The 23,525-nt window shown below is 40.3% G+C and overlaps 1 protein-coding gene across 1 annotated transcript in view; it reads right to left on the bottom strand.

Annotated features, from left to right (window-relative positions):
• LAMA2 (laminin subunit alpha 2) overlaps positions 1 to 23,525 on the bottom strand; it is a 586,660-nt gene that overhangs the window by 426,129 nt on the left and 137,006 nt on the right. Inside the window, exon 4 of the mRNA XM_055309905.1 lies at positions 21,225 to 21,337. Within this exon, the coding sequence (XP_055165880.1) occupies positions 21,225 to 21,337 (113 nt within the window). The remainder of the gene's footprint in view (positions 1 to 21,224; positions 21,338 to 23,525) is intronic.

Here is a 23,525-nt window from a genome sequence, read left to right as displayed (position 1 = left end):
TGTTAAACATAATTTCTTCACCAGTGATATCCAAATTCATGTCATGACTTATAAATCTTAGACTTATAAAGTCTTATAAGTCTAATCTTATAGACTTATAAAGTCTCCAGACTTATAAATCTAATTGTCTTCCTAATGTTTCCACTTTGAGGCATAATGTACATTTCAAGCAAAGTATGTTAAACGGAGCCTTTATTTACTACATAGCACCCCCATCCTGCTCCTCCTTCCGTCCATACAGTCTTGGTAAAATATATTCCTTCAGGCCAAACCCCTAGGCATCACCTCTGCCCCACTCTCTACACCATCAAATCTGGCCCTATCAACCTTGACGATAAATTTTAACCTAGGACTTCAGTCCATCTCTGCTACCACCACCATACTCCAAGTCACCTGCATCATCTCTCAGCTAGAGTCCTCCAGTGCTTTCCTAACTGCCACCTAGTTTCCTCTTGTTTCACTGCAATTATTCTCTGTTTATTGGGCAGAATAATATTTTTTATCAAAATAAGTGAAATCATGCTGCTTCAGACTTAAATCCCACTGTAGGTCTCCAATTATACTCAGAATTAAATCTAACTCATTATCAGGACTGACTACTCTCTACAGACACAAATCAGATCTGGATCCCTTGGGGACATTATCAATAACTTTCGCTCTTGAGCACTACGTTCCAGCCACACAGATCTTCTTTCCATTCTTCACCATACCAAAGTGCATTCCTGCCTGATACATACTTGGCTCAGCTTTTGTCATGACTGGCACAATTCTCAACTCAAATACCCTTTCTGAAAAATGCATAGACGGAACATACAAATAAAGTAGCTACTATTACCATTTTCTATTGTATTATCCTGTCCCGTTTTTTTCCATGACACTTTCACTATTGTATTTACCTAATTTTCCATGTCTCTCCTCTCACCTCAGAAAACCTCTATAGCCCCCCACAATTAGAACGTAAAATCCTGAAAAAAAGGCTATCTGTCTCCTGGCCAGATGTTCAGGCTAAAGATAGTGAGCATCAAGCAGTAGATATTCAATCATATTTTTCAAATGCATCGTTAAATTATTTTATATATATATGTTATTCAGGAAAGATACTATAAAGGTCATGGTGCTTCTTGCTTGAGATTGTACCTACTTTGTTTAGGACTACTTTAATTGACAAATGTATGCATCCCATGTTTTCCAGGATGACTCCAATCTTAAATATCCTTTCTTTTTTTTATAATCCATCAAAATATCCCAATAATTAATATATTTTAATGCTGAAGCAATAATTGAGACTACTCCATAAATTTATACACAAAAATAATTCTTATCAGATAATACACTGATCTTTGTTTTTAAAACCATAAACAAGACAGAGACAAATCTTCTATTTTCTCTCAGAGAGAAGCACTATAAATACTGAGTAAAATACCAAATACTGTTTTTTCAAGGCATCAGAGAGCAGCAAAGTCAGTCAGACTTGACTAAAAGGATACATATCAGAATGAGCTGACTTGTCCATCTTGCTCTCAGGGTATCCACTGATTTACGGAAAGGTGAAGAGTTCATACACAAAACTACATTCTAGGGTATTCATCAATCTCACAGGCTGAGAAGATGAACACTGGAGTTCAGAGCTATGAAGTCATGAGGTACAGAAAAGTGTGCAACTAGGATGTGAAGGGTCATGAGCCATAGAAAAAATGGTTCCTACTTTCTCCTCAGCTTTTGCCTTCAAGAAATCTACCGGGACACCTGGGTAGCTCAGCGGTTGAGCGTCTGCCTTGGGCTCAGGTAGTGATCCCGGGGTCCTGGGCTTGAGCCCCGCAACAGGCTCCATGCAGGGAGCTTGCTTCTTTCTCTGCCTGTGTCTCTGTCCCGCTCATGGATAAATAAATAAAATCTTTTTTAAAAAGAGGGGGGGAAAGAGTCCAGGGCCAGATGGCTTCCCAGGGGAATTCTATCAAACGTTTAAAGAAGAAATCATACCTATTCTACTAAAGCTGTTTGGAAAGATAGAAAGAGATGGAGTACTTCCAAATTCATTCTATGAGGCCAGCATCACCTTAATTCCAAAACCAGACAAAGACCCCACCAAAAAGGAGAAATAAAGACCAATATCCCTGATGAACATGGATGCAAAAATTCTCAACAAGATACTAGCCAATAGGATCCAACAACACATTAAGAAAATTATTCACCATGACCAAGTAGGATTTATCCCCGGGATGCAAGGCTGGTTCAACACTCGTAAAACAATCAATGTGATTCATCATATCAGCAAGAGAAAAACCAAGAACCATATGATCCTCTCATTAGATGCAGAGAAAGCATTTGACAAAATACAGCATCCATTCCTGATCAAAACTCTTCAGAGTGTAGGGATAGAGGGAACTTTCCTCGATATCTTAAAAGCCATCTACGAAAAGCCCACAGCAAATATCATTCTCAATGGGGAAGCACTGGGAGCCTTTCCCCTAAGATCAGGAACCAGACAGGGATGTCCACTCTCACCACTGCTATTCAACATAGTATTGGAAGTCCTAGCCTCAGCAATCAGACAACAAAAAGACATTAAAGGCATTCAAATTGGCAAAGAAGAAGTCAAACTCTCCCTCTTCGCCGATGACATGATACTCTACATAGAAAACCCAAAAGCCTCCACCCCAAGATTGCTAGAACTCATACAGCAATTTGGTAGCGTGGCAGGATACAAAATCAATGCCCAGAAATCAATGGCATTCCTATACACTAACAATGAGACTGAAGAAAGAGAAATTAAGGAGTCAATCCCATTTACAATTGCACCCAAAAGCATAAGATACCTAGGAATAAACCTAACCAAAGAGGTAAAGGATCTATACCCTAAAAACTATAGAACACTTCTGAAAGAAATTGAGGAAGACACAAAGAGATGGAAAAATATTCCATGCTCATGGATTGGCAGAACTAATATTGTGAAAATGTCAATGCTACCCAGGGCAATTTACACGTTCAATGCAATCCCTATCAAAATACCATGGACTTTTTTCAGAGACTTAGAACAAATTATTGTAAGATTTGTGTGGAATCAGAAAAGACCCCGAATAGCCAGGGGAATTTTAAAAAAGAAAACCATAGCTGGGGGCATCACAATGCCAGATTTCAGGTTGTACTACAAAGCTGTGGTCATCAAGACAGTGTGGTACTGGCACAAAAACAGACACATAGACCAATGGAACAGAATAGAGAATCCAGAAATGGACCCTGAACTTTATGGTCAACTAATATTCGACAAAGGAGGAAAGACGATCCACTGGAAGAAAGACAGTCTCTTCAATAAATGGTGCTGGGAAAACTGGTCATCCACATGCAGAAGAATGAAACTAGACCACTCTCTTGCACCATACACAAAGATAAACTCAAAATGGATGAAAGATCTAAATGTGAGACAAGACTCCATCAAAATCCTAGAGGAGAACACAGGCAACACCCTTTTTGAACTTGGCCACAGTAACTTCTTGCAAGATACATCCACGAAAACAAAAGAAACAAAAGCAAAAATGAACTATTGGGACTTCATCAAGATAAGAAGCTTTTGCACAGCAAAGGATACAGTCAACAAAACTCAAAGACAACCTACAGAATGGGAGAAGATATTTGCAAATAACATATCAGATAAAGGGCTAGTTTCCAAAATCTATAAAGAACTTCTTAAACTCAACACCAAAGAAACAAACAATCCAATCATGAAATGGGCAAAAGACATGAAGAGAAATCTCACAGAGGAAGACATAGACATGGCCAACATGCACATGAGAAAATGCTCTGCATCACTTGCCATCAGGGAAATACAAATCAAAACCACAATGAGATACCACCTCACACCAGTGAGAATGGGGAAAATTAATAAGGCAGGAAACAACAAATGTTGAAGAGGATGTGGAGAAAAGGGAACCCTCTTACACTGTTGGTGGGAATGTGAACTGGTGCAGCCACTCTGGAAAACTGTGTGGAGGTTCCTCAAAGAATTAAAAATAGACCTGGCCTACGACCCAGCAATTGCACTGTTAGGGATTTACCCCGAAGATTCAGATGCAATGAAACGCCGGGGCACCTGCACCCCGATGTTTCTAGCAGCCATGTCCACAATAGCCAAACTGTGGAAGGAGCCTCGGTGTCCATCGAAAGATGAATGGATAAAGAAGATGTGGTTTATGTATACAATGGAATTTTACTCAGCCATTAGAAACGACAAATACCCACCATTTGCTTCAACGTGGATGGAACTGGAGGGTATTATGCTGAGTGAAGTAAGTCAATCGGAGAAGGACAAACAGTGTATGTTCTCACTCATTTGGGGAATATGAATAATAGTGAAGGGGAATATAAGGGAAGGGAGAAGAAATGTGTGGGAGATATCAGAAAGGGACACAGAACATAAAGACTCCTAACTCTGGGAAACGAACTAGGGGTGGTGGAAGGGGAGGAGGGCGGGGGGTGGGGGTGAATGAGTGACGGGCACGGAGGGGGACACTTGACGGGATGAGCACTGGGTGTTATTCTGTATGTTGGTAAATTGAACACCAATAAAAATTAATTTATAAAAAAAAATAAAAATAAAAAATAAAAAGAGGGGAGGAAAAGAGAGATATACCAAATGAAGTGGTGAAAGAGCCATGCAAAAATGAACTCCTAAGAAGTGAATTGCAGAACAGATGGACATCTCATAGAGCTGAGAAGACCAACTTTGGAGTTCAGAGTCAGCCAAGAAGGGAAGAAAAGTCTGTCTATTGGGACTCCTAAGGTCTACATGCAGAAAAGGTCAAACCAGAAACAGCCATCGGAATACCTGATCAAAGCACAAAATGTTACTAGCTGATTGAATCAAGGCGAGACAGCTGTAGTCTAACGCTTGCCAGAACAAAAATAAATCCATTGAAGAGAATTTTTACAGATTTTCAGACACAATGTGCATTATTTAATAATAAAAAAAAACTAGCAAGGTTTTCATGAATCAATAAACCAAGAAGGAAGAAAAAGACAATAGCAATAGACTCACAGATGTTTCACATGTAGTTATCAGGCATATAATTAAAAATAACTGTGATTAATGTCTTCCTGATGAATAAATAAAGAAGTAGTTTGAAGTCTATTTTTAAAATGTATCAAATGGAAATTCCAGAACTGAAAAACAGAATTAGTGAAATTAAGAATTTAGCAAATTTAGGGTTTAGGGTTTAATAGAAGATTAGATTCAACAGAAGAAAGGACGACTATACTGAAAAACAGTTACCATAAAATGTATAAAGAAGCCTAAAGAGACGAGAGGGGGAAAAGGGAAAAAAAATTGAAGCACAAAATACATAACGGACATGATGGAAAGCCTAACATATTTGTAATTAGAGTTTCAGAAATAGAAGAGGGAAAGTAGATAAGTATCAGCATTTGAAGAAATACTGGCTGGAATTTTCCCAAACCAGTGAAAGACATTAACCCATAGAATTCAAAAGTTTTAAAATCCCAACTAGTATTCATATTCCTAGACACTATATAGTAAATCCCTGAACACCAGAGTCAAAGAAATACAATTTTCAAAGGTGACAATGGAAAAAGACACCTTTCTTTGAAAGGAGAAGCAATAAGAATTTAACTGACTTCACAACAAAAATTATGAAAGCCAGGAAATAATGGAATGAAATCTTTAAAATCCTAAAAGAAAGGGGCTCAGTTGGTTAAAGCATTTGCCTTCAGCTCAGGTCATGATCCCAAGGTCCTGGGATAGAGCCTTGCATCAAGCTCTGCATTGGGTTCCCAGCTCAGCAGGGAGTCGGCCCCTCCCTCTTCATCTGCCTCTCCCTTGGCTCATGTTCTCTCTCGCTCTCTCCCTCAAATAAATAAAGTCCTTTTTAAAATGCCAAAAGAAAATAACTTTCAAATAAAAATTGTATTCGTAACGAAGACTAGAAATCAAAAATAAAGGCTTCAGGTAAAAAGAATTGAGAGAATTTGTCACCAGCAAATTCTTTCATGAAGAAGGCACGGGGTCGGGGGACATCACTACAGATCATCTATACATTGAAAAGGTAATAACAGTATGTCATTCACAACTCCATGCCAATAGATTTGAAAATGTAGGGAAAATGGATGAACTTATTGAAAAGCCCAATTCAACTAATCAGCTAAAAGAAGAAAACTCTCAAGAGGCTTCGATGTATTGCAGCTATTGGTCTGTAACTGACACTCTATCCACAGGGAAAACTCCTGGGGTCAAAGGGCGCCACTGTTGTATAGAAGTTAGAACACTCAACATCTTTAGAAGGAGAGGGCAAGAGAAGGAAAGCAGGAGGGTAGTTTCTGGGTTGCTGGTGCCCAAAAATGGAAGGTGGTGGTAAAGTTGAAATTAACGGGAAGATTTCTATTTTTTTTTAATAAAAAGACTTTTTTTAAATTCCATGAATGACAGACTGAAGTTGATATAACTAAAATAATACCAGACAGAAAAAAAACCTTCAAGTAAAGAACATACTAGTAATAAGATCCCTTCTTAATGATTTAAAGTTCAAGTAACCAAGAGGATATAATCACAACAATAAGTACAGAAAGTGTTGTATTAAAAAAAAGAGAGAGAAAGTGTTGTATAAGAGTTTCAACATCCACGTGACATTTTTAGGCTTTCTCTATATATATATTTCCATAAATTACTGTTTTTAAATACAATGATTTTCTTAACTTACATGCAAGGGAAACATGTAGGTATCATGTAAATATCTCAGTAATTTAACTGTTTTTGAACTTAAAGTAGCTTTTGTTTTGCTTTTTTACAACACTCCCATTGTAACTCCAGCCTTATTTGTTCTCCACTCAGCATTACTTTCAGAAGATGGCCAGGAACTGATATCTACTGAGTAGCAGGTAACATTCAGCAGTGTGCTAGACTGTTTGCCTACATCACATCACTTTATCCTCATAACAACCTTCTTCAGAAAGAAGTGGTACTGTTAGCTCCACTCTACATGTGACCTAATCAGGAGCAAAAATATGGGGCAATTTACCAAAGGCAAACAAACTGATAAATGATAAGTCAGGATAAGGAAGTTGAGCACAATTACATCGACTGCTTTCTTCTTAGTCTCATTCTCATCTTTCCTGCCATCTTTGTATTTTAGAGACTCAGGATAATAATGAGAACTCAGTATTATCTATGAACTAAAACACACATGGTATCATGTAAGCTAAATATACAATCTCTTAAAAAAACACAATATATGTGTATGTGATATATAAACATGTATAGGTATAATCATATACATAATTTATAACATATATATAAAGTAAAAACTTAGATCCCCAAAATAAAATAGAATACACAGCATGATGAAATGCAGTTGTGTTTTATGTGTGAAAGCCATCAGACAGCTGTGAAAAATTGCCCACATTTAGTCTATTTTAGGCAGTTCTATTCAGACTTTCCATAACAGAATTAGTATGATTTTAAAATTTTAGCACTTTGCATAAAGTGAAATAAGTCAATCGAAGAAAGACAATTATATGGTTTCACTCTTATGTGGAATATAAGAAATAGTGAAAGGGACCATAAGGGAAGGAGGGAAAACTGAATGGGGAAAAAATCATAGAGGAAGACCAACCATGAGGGACCCCTAACTCTGGGAAACAAACTGAGGGTTGCTGAAAGGGAGGTGGGGTGAGGGGATTCGGTGACTGGGTGACAGGCACTGAGTAGGGCACATGATGGGATGAGCACTGGGTGTTGTACTATGTGTTGTAAACAGAATTTAAATTAAAAAAATAAAAAAATAATAAAATAAAATTTCAACAGTTTCCTACTGATTTTATTTTTTATTTTTTGTATTTATTTATGATAGTCACAGAGAGAGAGAGAGAGAGGCAGAAACACAGGCAGAGGGAGAAGCAGGCTCCATGCACCGGGAGCCCGACGTGGGATTCGATCCCGGGTCTCCAGGATCGCGCCCTGGGCCAAAGGCAGGTGCCAAACCGCTGCGCCACCCAGGGATCTCTCCTACTGATTTTAAACAGATTTCTTCCTTATGTATTATTATTTCTGTTTTTAAATAAATAATTTTCTTATCTCCTAGTTTCAAGAACCATCGTCCGGGGCAGCCATCTTCAGACTACTTGGAATAGGATCTGTATCTCCAAAACGTTCCCATTATCATGATGTTGCTAGAATTAATTTTATCAGCATTTTATATCAAAATACATATAGATTACATCTGTACTTTTCTTTACAACGTGGTAGGTTTTTTCCCCTTTTTACATCTACTTTTTCTTTTTCACTAACAAATAATAAAATATCAATTTAAAAAGTTACAGTCTTAGACCTCTCTGTTACAAAAGAACAGTTAAATTGGTTAAAATCTGCTTTTCTTACATAAAACTATAAACATGGTAAAGTCATACAGGGTGACAAATATGACTGGAGTTTATGTTTAGAAAAAGGATCAGTGAGAAAATTTACTTGGTGTTATTCAGGCCGACACTTAAAGAAAACTTCACAAATTAAAAAATATATAGCATATCTTAACATAACATCACAATGAGATTACTTCATCGTTTGTTTAATTCTCAGCTTTAATAAGATTATTACCTCGTGGATTAATGTTTTGCACTGTTCATTCATTTAATCATTTATTCATTTAACATAAATTTATTGAGTTCCTCATATATTGGGCATTATTCTAAGAGCTTACCACACAACAATTAAAAAAAAAAGACAAAGATATCCATTCCCATGAAAAATGTATTTAGAAAGGTGAGGTTAAACAACATTCAACATAAATAGTAAAATGGGGTGTCTGAGTGACTCAGTGGTTGAGCGTCTACCTTTGGCTCAGGACATTATCCTGAAGTCCCATGATCAAGTCCCACATCGGGCTCCCTGCAGGGAGCCTGCTTCTCCCTCTGCCTGTGTCTCTGCCTCTCTATGTCTTACTCATGAGTAAATAAATAAAAATCTTAAAAAAAACCCATAAAGTATACATAGTAACTTAGCCTGCAATATATTTTATGAAGAAAAATATAACAAAAAAGGTTAGGAAGTGAAGATGAGTTTGCAGTTTTAAATGGTATTATCAGTGAGGTTCTTGCTGAGAAGATGGCAACTTGAAAAATAACCCAAAGGAAGTGGGGAAACAGGTGAAGTGCAAACTGGGGAAAATAATTTCAGACAGAGGAACAGTAAGTGAAAAGGCCCTGAGGCCGGGACAGCAAGGACAGAGGCCTTTAAGACCATATCAGGGCACCAGCAGGGCAACTTAAGAGGGCAGATGAGTCTAGAGATGAAATGGGGTGAAGTAAAGATCCAGTAAATCCTCATGAGTCATTGTGATTTTCCCACTGGATAGGATGGAAAGCCATTAGGGAGCTTTAGTGGAAGGAGTACTATAATCTGATTTTGTACTAATAAGATCAATGTGACTACAGTGTTGAATGTAGACTGAAGGGGAGACAATCAGAACTAATGTTGTGCACCATGTAGACACTACCACTGGTTCTCACCTTCATTAATGATTAAAAGGTCAAGCATAAATTCATTTAGAGGAAGAATACATCTTCTAATTAGCCATAGATCCTGCTTATGACATTGAATCAATGATCTTAAAAGAAAAAAAAAAGTACAGTGATGTTAATTGTATTCTATTATACTAAAGAAAATGCATCCACGTAGGGCATCCTGAATGCGCAGATTATAATCTCCTCTATGGTTAACTTTGTATTTATCAGTTTAGCAGTGACCCAAGTACTACTAAAACAAACAAACAAAAAAACTCAGTGATTTGAAGAGCAGCTCGGACAATCCTTTCATCAAGTCTCCTGAGTTATTGCTAAATGCCAAGCCCCCTGAGGGAATAAACCGAAACCACCACCTTCAAGGACTCCAACTGGAGCAGGACGGAAGGGAAATGAGCCTCTGGTCCCGACCCCCAGGCTGCTGCCTGTGGAGATGTGTGTCCAGGAGGAAACCTTTACATCAAATAGACCGTGGAACAGAAGCAAATTCAACCAACACAGTTTGAACCTTCTATGGCTTTTTAAGACATTACGTGTGTAGGTCTCCTTCGCTTCTTCAGATTATGAGATATTAGATGCATATCATTTCCACTCCTTTCAACCTTCTGAATAACGAATTATAAAAGTTGTACCTTACCTCACTTTTTCTTTTTTGCACACTTTACTAAGCAGAGAGAACATACTCTAAGCCACAGAACAACAGATTCGTTTAACAGGAATGAGTAAGAGGAGGATCAGGAAGGAACACGCGACGAAAAAATAACACTCTTTGAGACTGGAAATCGGATAACCTTTATTATGTTTCTTCTTTAAAAAAAAGATTTATTTGTATTTGAGAGAAAGAGAGAGAGAGAGAAATACAGTGAGCAGGGGAGGGTCGGAATCCTTGAGCGGACTCCCTGCTGGGCGGGGAGCCGGATGAGGGGACTCAACCCCATGGCACTGAGGGCACGACCCCAGCAAAGCCAAGAGGTGCCACTTAACCAGCTGAGCCACCCAGGTGCCCCCACCCTTATTATGTTTAAACAACGAATATTGAATCTATGAAAAAATTGAACTTGAAGAAACACTTCAATATATTTCATGCTTTATTACTACAGAGTGTTCAATTATTTCATTAAAAGTCTAAAAAGTATTTAGGGAAAAGGTTTCTATGCCACTCACATAGTTTCTAAAAGTATAGTATTTGCACAGAAATACTAACTCAACCTCCTTCCAAACCTCATTAAACACTGTTAACCTAACTTACTAATTATGTCTCTATAAGATAAATGAATAAAATATTTAGGTCAAGATCTCTGCACCTGTAAGACAATCTTTCTTGACAACTGCATTTTTAGTTTTGGGGGACACACAGGAAGAGACATGAACTGTTTATGCAAGTGAAGAAGATTCCTGCACATGGGGCCTAACTAATTTCATGCCATCCCTGGATTACCCATGATGAAGATGACCTTACTTTATATTAACAGTCTATCAAAAAGGCGCCCCTCTGTGTCTGATCCCACTTGGTGCCAATCAGCTTTCTTCCTAAATTAACCCAAGAGGGAGGAAATGGCCCATTTTTTTAAAGTCATAAATTGAGATCAGATATAACACGTATCATGGTAAGAATCTGATTGGAAAGAAGCTAAAAGGAAATACTTATTTTAAATTGTTGTATATTTTTGCCATCATACTGGATTTTTGCTTACAAATCAGTGCAGTTAAGCTTCTCTTCAAGTTTATGCTGATACCAGGACCTTATAATACCCAAAACAGCTCTTTTGCTATTATCATCACTTCAAATTTTTTGCCATGATATTGTATTATTTATTATGCTAATCTAGAAATTGGGGCACAGCATGATTAAATCGTTTGCTCAAGATATGCTGTGAGTAAATAACAGAATTGGGAAAAATTACTAATCCCTCAGCAATAAAGATCCGAAAACAATCTGTAAAATAAGTAGCCACTCTCTTCTCAATAATATATTATTTTTTTTAGTTACTTATCTAGAATGCTAAAATGTAAAAGGAATTTCCCAGTGTAATCTATAAAGATTTAAACAAGGAAATTCAATATACGCGGTTTATTTTTTTAAATAGTTTATTATTTATTCATGAGACAAACACAGAGAGAGGCAAAGACATAGGCAGAAGGAGAAGCAGGTTCCCTGTGGGGAGCCCGATGGGGGACTCGATCCTGGGACCTTGGGATGATGACCTGAGCCAAAAGCAAATGCTCAATCACTGAGCCACCCAGGTGCCCAAGGTTGTTTATTTTTAAAATAGTAATTTTACTAGGAATTGTTTATGGTCAGGTTAAGATGGCAGAGTAGTAGGGGGGCCCTGGGTTTTGCTCATCCCTCAAACACAACCAGATCAACATCCAATCATTTCGAACAACTAGGAAATCTTAATCTTAAGGATTAAGAACACAAGTGGGGGGAGAGAACCTGGCATATTCAAGGTTCAGGGATGTGAATTAGGGGAGAGAAAGTCTGTGGTGCTGCAGGGCTTGAGGAGGGAGCCATTTTCTTGGAGAGAAGTCAGGGATGGAGGAAGAAAGTGGGAGAGGGAGCAGCACATAGGGTTCCTGTAAGACCCCATGGTGGGGGGATCCCCTGGATTACACTGGGACAGAAGGCTCCCCTTCCCGAGTACATTTGGAAGAGGGTATCTTGGCCTCTCCAAGGATAAAAGACCTGCTGGGCAGCATTGAGCAGCAGCTCTTCAGCAGGGGACAGGGGCAGAGCAAAGGGCAGACAACGTAGTCACAGCTTTTCACATGCTCCACCATAGATCAGGCACCTGGGTGACCATGCAAATGCTCTTCTGGGACAGAGCAGTGCCTGGAGCAGGGCTGCAGGAGGGTAGCAGGTCCTCACTTTGCCAGGTCCTTTAAGATGTTGTTTTGAATCCCAGCCACAGCCCAAAGAGAAAACACGGGAGAACTCTGGTGTCAGGTGAATGGACAATCTGGGCACAATTTGAGGGCAGGAATCGGACAAAAGCCTGGGACACTGGTGGGAAGATTGTTCACCTTTCTGTGAGGGCCTCCTGAAAGCTGGCAGCTGCAAGTTCACCTCACTGGACATGAGTTCCTCTTTCTGGAAGGAGAGTGCAGGGTGATGCCATCGTCTGCCACCACCACTACTACCCCTCATCCTGCAGGCATGGCTGGAATTCAGAGAGAAGCACAGCACCTCCAAGGAAGGCTGGAGTCGCTTATACCAAACTCCACCCCCCTGTGCCCACTGGGGGCATCTTTACCAGGGCAGGTCTGACTACGGGCCAGTGTAGAGTCCTCTTCCACAGAAGACCAACACATGCACCCCTGCATGTACCATGTCTATTGATCGCAGAGCGCTCCAAAGCTTCAGCTTCAGTTCTAGTGGAAATATGACCAGCCTTCTTCCTTTTTTTTATTTATATTTTGTATTCTATTATTTTTTACAATTTATTTTACTTTTTTCTTTTTTCTTAGGAATGAGCTTAGAGTGTTTTGCTCACTAATTGGTTTGTTTGCTTCATTTTCTCATTTTTTGGATTAGGCTTTTTTTTTCTTCTTCTTCTTTCTTTGGAATCAGAGTTTTTTTTTTTTTGTCTGTTTGTTTTTTCATTCATTTTCTTTTTCTCAGATCAAGCTTCTTCTTCTTTTTAATTAGGCTTATCTTAAATAAATCAAAGTACACCTAGTTAAAGGTCTCTCAGCTCACTCATTGATTTAGCTAACAAAGAGTTATGCAATACTTTCTCCATGGGAGGCACTCTGCTAAGACCAGGGATGGATACAAAGACAAGTTGGCCACCATGCTTTCTTTCCAGAATTTTTTCTTGTATAAGTGGTAAGTAGGTCACTATAATATACAAGGTCAGAGGAAATATACTCCACTGCAAGCAAGGAGGAATTCTGCAGAGGACTGACCTGTGGGAAAGAGCAGCCAAAACACAACAGCAGAGTGCACACAGAATATACCAGAAACACTTGCTGAAGTGTCAGGCTCTGAACAGTGTAGGGCCCCTTCTTAATATAGTATTACTCTCAGAAGCAAGAAATGTAACAAGCTCTCATAACACACAAAAGGCAAAAACCTAGACATAATGATAAGATGGAGGAATTCTTTCCAAAAGAAAGATCAAGAAGAAATCACAGCCAGGGATTTGCTCAAAACAGATATAAGCAATATACCTGAACAAGAATTTATAATAACAGTCATAAGAATACGAGCTGAGCTTGAAATAGCATAGAAGACCCCAGAGAAACCTTGGCTGCAGAGATAAAAGACCTAAAAATGAGTCAGGCTGAAATAAAAAAGATGCTGTAACTGAGACAAAAATCAACTGGATGTTATTACAACAAGGATGAGAGAAGCAGATGAACAAATATATAATACAGAAAGTAAAACTGTGGAAAATAATGAAGCAGAAAAGAAGAAGAAGAAAAGGAAACTATTAGATCACAGATATAGACTAGGGAACTCAGCGATTCCACAAGTACCATAATATCCACATAATAAAGGTCCCAGAAGAAGAAGAGCAGGAAAAAAGGGACAGAAGTTTTACCTGAACAAATTACAGCTGAGAACACCCCTAATCTCAGGAAGGAAACAGGCATTCAAGTCCAAGAGGCACAAAGAACTCCCCTCAAAAATCAAGAAAAAGAGGTCAACATTAAGACATATCATAGTGAAACTTGCAAAATACAAAGACAGAATTCTGAAAGCAACTAGTGACAAAAGGGTAATAAACACGAAAGGTCAGCAGCGGATCTGTCCACAGAAAATTAGCAGGCCAGAAGAGAGTGGCATGAAATATTCAACATACTAAGTGGGGAAAACATGGAGCCAAGAATACTTTATCCAGCAAGGCTGTCATTCAGAATAGAAGGAGAAATAGAGTTTCCAAGACAAGCAAAACTAAAGGAGTTCATGAAAACTTAACCAGCTCTGCAAGAAACATTAAAGGGGACCCTTTGAGCAGGAAAGAGAGGCAAAAAAAAACCCATGAAGATTAGAAAGGAACAGAGAGGGCAGCCTGGGTGGCTCAGCAGTTTAGCACCACCTTCAGCCCAGGGCGTGATCCTACAGACCTGGGATGGAGTCCCACATCAGGCTCCCTGCATGGAGCCTGCTTCTCCCTCTCCCTCTGCCTGTGTCTCTGCCCCTCTTTCTCTCTTCTCTGTGTATTCTCATGAATAAATAAATAAAATCTTTCTTTTTTAAAAAAGAAAGGAAAAGAGATAATCTACAGGAAAAGTGACTTTACAGGTAATGCAATGGCACTAGCTTCATATCTATCAATAATTTCTCTGAATGTGAATGGACTCAATGCTCCAATCAAAAGACATACAGTATCAGAATGGATTAAAAAAACAAGATTTATTGATATGGTACTTACAAGAGACTCATTTAAACACAAAGATACTTCTAAATCGAAGTGAGGGGGTGGAGAACCATCAATCATACTAATGGACATCAAAAGAAAGCTGGAGTAGCCATATTTATACCAGATGAACTAGATTTTAAAACAAAGACTGTAATAAGAGATGAAGAAGGGCACTATATCATAATAAGGGGGTTTATTCAACAAGGAGACCTAACAATTATAAATATTTATGCCCCCAACTTGAGAGCAAACTTGTAAATCAATTAATAACAAACTTAAAGAAACTCACTGATAATAATACAGTAATAGCAAAGGACTTTAACACGCCATTCATAGCAATGGACAGATAATCAAAGCAAAAGATCAACAAAGAAATAATGGTATTGAATGTCACACTGACCCAGATAAACTTAACAGATATATTCAGAGCATTTCATTCTAAAGCAGCAAAATACACATTTTTTCTAGTGCATACGGAACATTCTCTAGGATAGATTACATACTGGGTCACAAATCAGGTCTTAGCCAATATGAAAAGAGAGATTATACCATGCATATTTTCAGGTCACAACTCTATGAAACTTGAAGTCAACCACAAGAAAAAATTTAGAAAGACCACAAATAAATGGAGCTTAAAGAACATCCTACTAAAGAATGAATGGGTTAACCAGGTAATTAAAGAAGAAATAAAAAAAATACATGAAAGCAAATGAAAGTGAAAAAGGATAGTCTAAAACCTTTGGGATACAGTAAAGGAGGTGATAAAAGGGATGTATATAGTAATGCAGGCCTTCCTCGAGAAGCAAGAGAAGTCTCCAATATACAACCTAACCTTACACTTAAAGGAACTGGAAAAAGAACAGCAAATGAAGCCCAAAACCAATAGCAAAAGGGAAATAATTAAGATTAGAGCAGAAATAAATGATATAAAAATAAAAACAGTAGAACAGATCAACAAAATTAGAAACTGGTTCTTTGAAAGGCTTAGGTAAATCCCAGATTTACCAAAAAGAAAAAAGTACCCAATAAATAAAATCACAAATGAAAGAGGAGAGAGCACAACCGACACCACAGAAACACAATTATAAGAGAATATCATGAACAATAATATGCTGACAAACCAGGCAATGTGGGAGAAATGGATAAATTCCTAGAAACATATAAACTAGTAAAGGTGAAACAGGAAGATATAGAAAATCTGAATAGACTCATAACCAGCAAAGAAACTGAATCACTAACCAAAAATCTCCCAACCAACAAGAGTCCAGGGCCATATGGCTTCCCAGGAGAATTCTACCAAACATTGAAAGAAAAATTAATACCTATTCTTCTGAAGTTGTTTCAAAAAAAAAAAAAAAGAAATGGAAGGAAAACTTCCAGATGCATTTTATGAGGCCAGCAATACCTTGATTCCAAAACCAGACAAAGATCTCATCAAAAAGGACCAATATCCCTGATGAACATGGATGCAAAAATCATCAACAAGACATAGCTGATCAAAACTAACAGTACATTAAAAGGATTATTCACCATGATCAAGTGGGATTTCTTCTTGGCCTCCAGGTGTGGTTCAATATCCACAAACCAATCAATGTGATACATCACATCAATACAAAAAAAAGAGATAAGAACCATATGATCCTCTCAATAGATGCCGAAAAATCATTTCACAAAATAAAGCATCCTTTCTTGATAAAAACCTTCATGAAAGCAGGGATAGAAGGAACATACCTCAACATCATAAAGACCATACTGAAAACACCTATAGAGAATATCTTCCTCAACGAGGAAAAATCGAGAGCTTTTCCCTTAAGGTCAGGAACATGACAGGGATGCCCACTCTCACCACTGTTATTCAACATAGAATGAAATGGGGCTGGGAAAACTGGGCAGCCACATGCAGAAGAATGAAACTGGACCACTTTCTTACACCACACACAAAAATAAATTCAAACCAGATGAATGACCTAAATATGAGACAGGAAACCATCAAAATCCTAGAGGAGAACACAGCCAGCAAGCTCTTTGACCTCGGCTGCAGCAACTTCTCACTAGACACATATCTGGGGGCAAGGGAAACAAAAGCAAAAATGAACTATTGGGACTTCATCAGAATAAAAAAATTTCTGCACAGTGAAGGAAGCTATCAACAGAAGTAAAAAGCAACCCATGGGAGAAGATATTTGCAAATAATGTATCAGATAAAGGGCTAGTAACCAGAATCTGTAAACAACTCATCAAAATTAATACCCCAAAGCTAAATAATCCAGGGAAGAAATGGGCAGATGACATGAACAGACATTTCACCAAAGAAGACATACAAATGGCCAACAAACCCATGAGAAAATGCTCACCATCACTCATCATCGGGGAAATGCAAATCAAAACTGCAATGAGATACCATCTCACACCTGTCAGAATGGCTAAAATTAACAACTCAGAAAACAACAGATGTTGGCGAGGATGTGGAGAAAGAGGAACTGCTGGTGGGGATGCAAAGTGGTATAGCCATTCTAGAAAACAGCATGGAAGTTCCTCAGAAAGTTAAAAATAGAGCTACCCCACAACCCAGCAATTGTACTACTGGGTATACAGCCAAAGGATACAAAAATGTTGATTTGAAGGGGCACGTGCACCCCAATATTTATAGAAGCACTATCAACAATAGCTAAATTATGGGAAGAGCCCAAATGTCCATTGACTGATGAATGGATAAAGAAGATATGTTTTACACACACACAATGGAACATGGTCATCAAAAAGAATGAACTCTTGCCATTTGCAACAACGTGGTCAGAACTAGAGTGCATTGTGCTAAAGGAAATAAGTCCGAGAAAGACAAATTCATGACTTCACTCATATGTGGAATTTAAGAAACAAAAGAGATGAACATAGGGGAGGAGAAGGAAAACTAAACAAGATAAAAACATTGAGAGGGAGGCAAATCATAAGACACTCTTAACTACAGAGAACAAACTGAGGGTTGTTGGAGGGAGGAGGGTGGGGGATGCCCTAAATGGATGACAGGTACTAAGGAGGGCGCTTGTGGGGATGAGCACTGGCTGTTCCACATGTGATGAATCACTAAATTTTACTCTTGAAACCAATAGTATACTGTATGTTAACTGATTTGAATTTAAACATAAATAAGTAAATAAATAAACAAAAATAAAATAAAAGTATTTCACAGACAAGCCCAGAATGTATCAACAACAGCAGTAAAACTGGCCCTGGCTGAAATTCAAAGAGCTCAAAACAAAAAAGAGAACAAAGGAATGGCCAAACCTCTCAATGGATCAACGACAAACAAATACTTAGAGATATTTACCTATTCATTACAAAACTGCTGTCCTTGACTCCCAGTACAGTAATAGCTCATTTTCTGCTGTATAACCTATTAATCCTTCATGCTGTAGGTGACAAAGGCAGAAGTTATGCCATTTTAGAGGCATATGAAAATGCACTAGAAAATGAGAGCTCTGGTCTCCTGTCTTACAACAAAACAGATACTGGTGGTACTCTCTTGTAGAAGCCAGGAGATCATAGTGTGGTATTTCTAGAATCCAAGCAACATATGGAGGCCTTAAAATTATTTACCAAAAATTCTCATGAGCTCCCTAAGCTGGTCTTCAGATCCCAGTTCAGGAAATACTGGTATAGCTCCGGGTCTGGATTCAGACTCCCTAGGTTGAAATCCCAACCCTACCCACAATAAGCTTTGTAAAGAAGGTCAAGTCGCTTGACTTTTCTAAGTGTTCTTTAACTACTAAGTAAGGATGATAATTCCAGCTGCCCTTTTAAGATTTTTGTGAGAAGTAAGTAAATAATAAGGATGTCCACATTTTCTCTATTGTCAATGCATTGAAATACGCCTGCCTATAGCCTTGTCCTTCACTAAATCAGTTCAAGGAACACATTCCACAGATTGTTACTCCAAAGCCTAAAGACCAAATGAGAGGCTCAAAGCCCCTTCCTGCCGGAGTTGTACCACCAAAACATCACGGAACCTATCTTTTTACATCATCAAAACACTGACTAAATTAAAAATCCTGAGTCAAGTAGAAATAAGGATTTATTGCATTTTGCAAACTGTGCCGCCTTTCTCTTGAACACACAATAGGTCCATCTGCCGGAAAGAAGCAAAGGGTAAAGTAAACAAGGACATAAGGGGGTGCCACCCTGGGATACAGGAGCAGATGTACCACTTTCACCGGGTGTGCTCCAGACTCGGAGTTAGGCAGTCTTGTCTTATAAAATAGAATCTTACAACTTGTTTATGAAGACTGAACTATAAAAGATGCCTGGAGTATTTCCTCCTCTTAAGGCCATTAAACTCGATAGGAAGAGGAGAGAACGGGAAAACAAACCCACATAACTCTTAAGATGTCATGTGGGAATGGATGAGGGGGGATACAAAGCAAACCCAGGAACATATACACGGCTTCCCAGAAAAATGGGCTTTCAGGTGGATTCTGACCTGCTGAATTAATAATGATAGAAGTGAATTAACAGAAACTTGTAATTGTACCATCCAGGTTTAAATTAGAAGGTAAAAAGCCACTATGTTTAATACATATATATACGACTGTGTTGGGATCAAAGAGTAATGTAAGAGATTTGAGTGAATTGTATGAATAGCTGACTCTTATTCCACGTGCAATTTAAAGAATAAGCAGAGAAGAAACCAGATAAATTAACCATCACTGTTGATTAATTCCCTGTCCCAGAAGATGATGCGAGGCCCCAGACAGCCAACTTACTTCTGATTGGAAGGGCCCACTTTCCATGATCAAAGGAAGAGGGATAACCCCAGTGACTGATAAAGGACCAAGATGTCTTTATCAGAAGAGGGATGAAGTCCATTTTGAGGGTAGGATCCTCAGGGGAATCATGCCCAGGACTTCCCTGACCTAACGAGTGATTGATCAGCGTTGTACTTTGCTCTGTCATCCCCTGATGGTGCTCTGAGACCTCCTGAGAAATATCATTAACTCAAGGCTGACATTCAGCTGCTACTATGGGTAGACAGAAATCCATGCCAGCTGGCAACTTAGCCTCAGCCCCAAATCCTTGCTACCACCCAGATGCTCAGGTCCTGAGTTGTCTGGATGGGTGAAAAGAGGATCTCCTATGAGACCCATCAGCCAGCAATTAGTAGTTCCTGAATGTGCACATCCTGGCAAAAAATGGGCCCAAACTCTGAAGGTAGGGTTGGGGGGAGAGGTTGACTCCTGTTGATGACAAATAGCATCCACATGTGAAATGGCTGGTGCCTGTCTGGTCTCCTGAGAATGTGACTGACCCTCATGGGCTGGTGCTTCCGTCCACCATGACCACCTGTAGAAACATGCTGTCTACATCATGTAGGCATCAGCCACCAGCTGTCTTGGCCATTGTGCCCTCACCAACCCCCACAATGCCCTGCTGCTCTGACCCCACTGGGCACGGAGATGTGGCTGAGAGCCCTTCCTGCATGATTCCAGGGAATGAGAGACAGACTAAGTTACAGAAGTCATCTAAGTTAGACGCCCGCAGTCTCAGCCTTTGGTCCATTAAATTAGCTTTTCTATTTGGAACAACAGCCAGATATGGGAACGTTTTACCAGATTCCATCCTACTTGCAAGCCTAAAGAACTTGGGGGGAGGGGATGGTAATTCTTGATTAATAACTTGAGCCTGACCTAAATATTGTGAATGGAAAGGAGAAAGAAATTGAGTGTAGAAGGCACCCAGGCCTCTGCCACACAAACTCTAACAACTTCAACGTCAAATTTGTACAACTACAAGGCTTGTTACCTCGTTCAGTGGCCTAAGTTTAATTTAAGAATCAACTGTCACAGCTTGTTCGACTCTCAGTAATGAGAGGCAATTTACTCGAGAGCCCTGTTATCCAAGAACCCTTCAAGGCACATACCACGAGAAGAGCAGGAACCCCGTCTTATTTTAAAAGACAAAAATGAAAAAATAAAATAGAAGTCAAAAATGGCACCAACATATTTTCTTTATGTAAAATTTTGTTGATCTGTATTTTCGTCATTGTCTCTCACTCGTCAAAACAGAATCAGCTCCTAGTTCAGTTCTCAACGCATCATGGGCAATTCATTTTCGTGGTGCTTTAGAAGTAAATGCCAAATATTCCTAAGTAATATCCTAAAGGAAGAGGCCCCTTTGTTCCTCATATTAAGAAAGTAATGAGGGGAGATAAGAAAAGCATCCTCTCACCCAAGAACTACTAACTAAACAAATGGTAAATCCAAGATATAATTTTAAAAGTAAATCCAGGATATCACGTTAATAGCAAAATGATTTAAAAAAGGGGGGGGGGCACTATACCTGCTGCAAATCCAGTGTAATTGTCACATAATGGTATTCAATTCCATTCTTAATACTGGGACTCTGCCACCAAGTGTTCTTTCCATCAATGGCATTTGTAATTGGGTGTCTCTCTATCGAATCAGCAGCAACATGTGAAAAGACAAAAAAAAAAAAAGTCATATAATGAATTTATAGCTGTTCCTCTAAAGAAAAAAGTAAAAACTAAGCTGAAAGCATCATCACATCAGTATCAAACATCCAAATAATATAAAGAGAGAGCAACTCATATCTGCAACAGTGGGAATTTAATGCCGACTCTGTCCCGGCGGCCGGGACCTCACGGGAGATGCCCCGATGCCCGGGCCAGGTGCAGCGAGCGAGCTGCATGGGGCGGTGGGGCTGCCCTGGGGGGGGGGTCAGTGGGGGGCAAGGATACCAAGCCCAGGGCCGCGCCACCCAGGCGCCTCTAGTGCGCATCCGTTTTGGGAACAAAACCTGCAGTCCTGCATGGTGGTTGAAAGGTACTGGAAGTGGGGCACCCGGGGGCTTGGGTGGGGCACCTGCCTTGGCCCGGGGTGTGACCCCAGGTCACGGGATCAAGTCCCTGTCGGGCTCCCCGCAGGGAGCCTGCTTCTTCGCATCTCTCTGGGTCTCATGGATAACTACGTAACATCTTTTTAAAAAGGAAGAAAGGTAGGAAGGTAGGAAGGAATGGAGGGAGGGAGGGAGGGACGGAGGGAGGGAGGGAGGGAGGGAGGAAGGGAGGGAAGGAGGGAGGAAGGGAGGGAGGGAGGAAGGGAGGGAGGTAGGTAAGTAAGTAGGTAGGTAGGTAGGAGGGTAGGAAACCCAGCCTGGTCCTCCGAGTAGAGTAAGGCGGCCTGGGCTTGCCTTCCCTTCTCTGTCCACAGGCGCCCCAGGCCAGGTGCAGAGGGGCAGGGGCGGTGCTCCTGGTTCCAGGCCGAGGTCCCTCCCCTCCTACTGGGGCCGCTGCTGGCCCCGATGCCAGGGAGCTCAGGGCTCCGGCTCCTCTGCGCTGTAGGTCCCGGGCTTCGCGGTAGCAGCCTTCGCAGCTTGTTTGTTCCAAGATTTTATTTATTTATCCATGAGAGAGAGAGAGAAACCCAGAGAAACCCAGAGAGAGAGAGAGAGAGACCCAGAGAGAGAGAGAGAGAGAGGGACCCAGAGAGACCCAGAGACAGAGAGAGAGAGAGACCCAGAGAGAGAGAGACCCAGAGAGAGAGAGACCCAGAGAGAGAGAGAGAGAGACCCAGAGAGAGACCCAGAGAGAGAGAGGCAGGGACCCAGGCCGAGGGAGGAGCAGCCCCAGTGGGTGCCCGACTTGGACTCGCCCCGCTCCGGGGTCACGGCCTGGGCCACAGGCAGGTGCTGGGCCGCTGAGCCCGGCGCCCTCTGGGGACCCCCGCCTGTCTGTGGGCACCCCGTGAGTGGCCGGGCAAGGCCTGGGGATCCCCCCCTGCGGCATGGACCATCCTCCGGCCCGGGGCAGAGGAGCCAGGTAACCACCGCCGCTCGTCTAAACCGTGTGTGCAGTCCCTGGAATAGGGATACCACAGTCCCACGTCACAGCAGGGCTTCCAAGATTAACTTCCAGGAAAAGTAAATTAAAAAAAAAAAAAAGAAAAAAGCGTTTCCGAGAGGCGTATGGGCCCGAGCCGAGCTCCGCATCCAGCGCAGGTCCCCGGGCCCCGCAGGCCCCTGGCTCCCAGTCACCGACCCTGCACTCTCATCCCATAATGAACATCCGAGACCAGTGAAAGGTGTAAAGAACCATAATTTCAAAAGGAAGACCAGTCCTGTAAAGTGTGTTCATTTTGTTGTCGTGAAAAACTCAGAAATTTCTCATTTTCTCCTTTCTCCACCGGCCAGGATCCATACCTTGGATGAGCACTCTAACATGCTTACTAGAGGAGCCTCACAGCTATTAATATTTCAGCCATCATTATGCACAGACATACAATAAACCCTACATCTGTTCAAAATGTACATGGTTCTGAATCTTAATTGGAGCCAAATTGGATTTAATAAAAAATTTGAAAAGAACCAAAACCAAGCAAAATGAAGTCCTCAATGCAACAGGAATTGCATAATCAAGTGAAATCATTTTCAAAAGAAAAAAAAATTTAAAGATTGTATTCATTTATTCCTGAGAGACCCAGAGAGAGGCAGAGACCCAGGCATAGGGAGACACAGGCTCCCTCCAGGGAGCCTGACGGGGGACTCGATTCGGGACCCCTGGGGTCACACCCTGAGCTGAAGGCAGAGGCTCAACTGCTGAGCCACCCAAGCATCCCCAAAAGA

The sequence above is a fragment of the Nyctereutes procyonoides genome, unplaced genomic scaffold (genome assembly GCF_905146905.1).
Source record: "Nyctereutes procyonoides isolate TBG_1078 unplaced genomic scaffold, NYPRO_anot_genome, whole genome shotgun sequence".
NCBI classification, from domain to species: Eukaryota; Metazoa; Chordata; class Mammalia; order Carnivora; family Canidae; genus Nyctereutes; species Nyctereutes procyonoides.
This window is presented reverse-complemented; position numbering and strand designations above follow the sequence as displayed.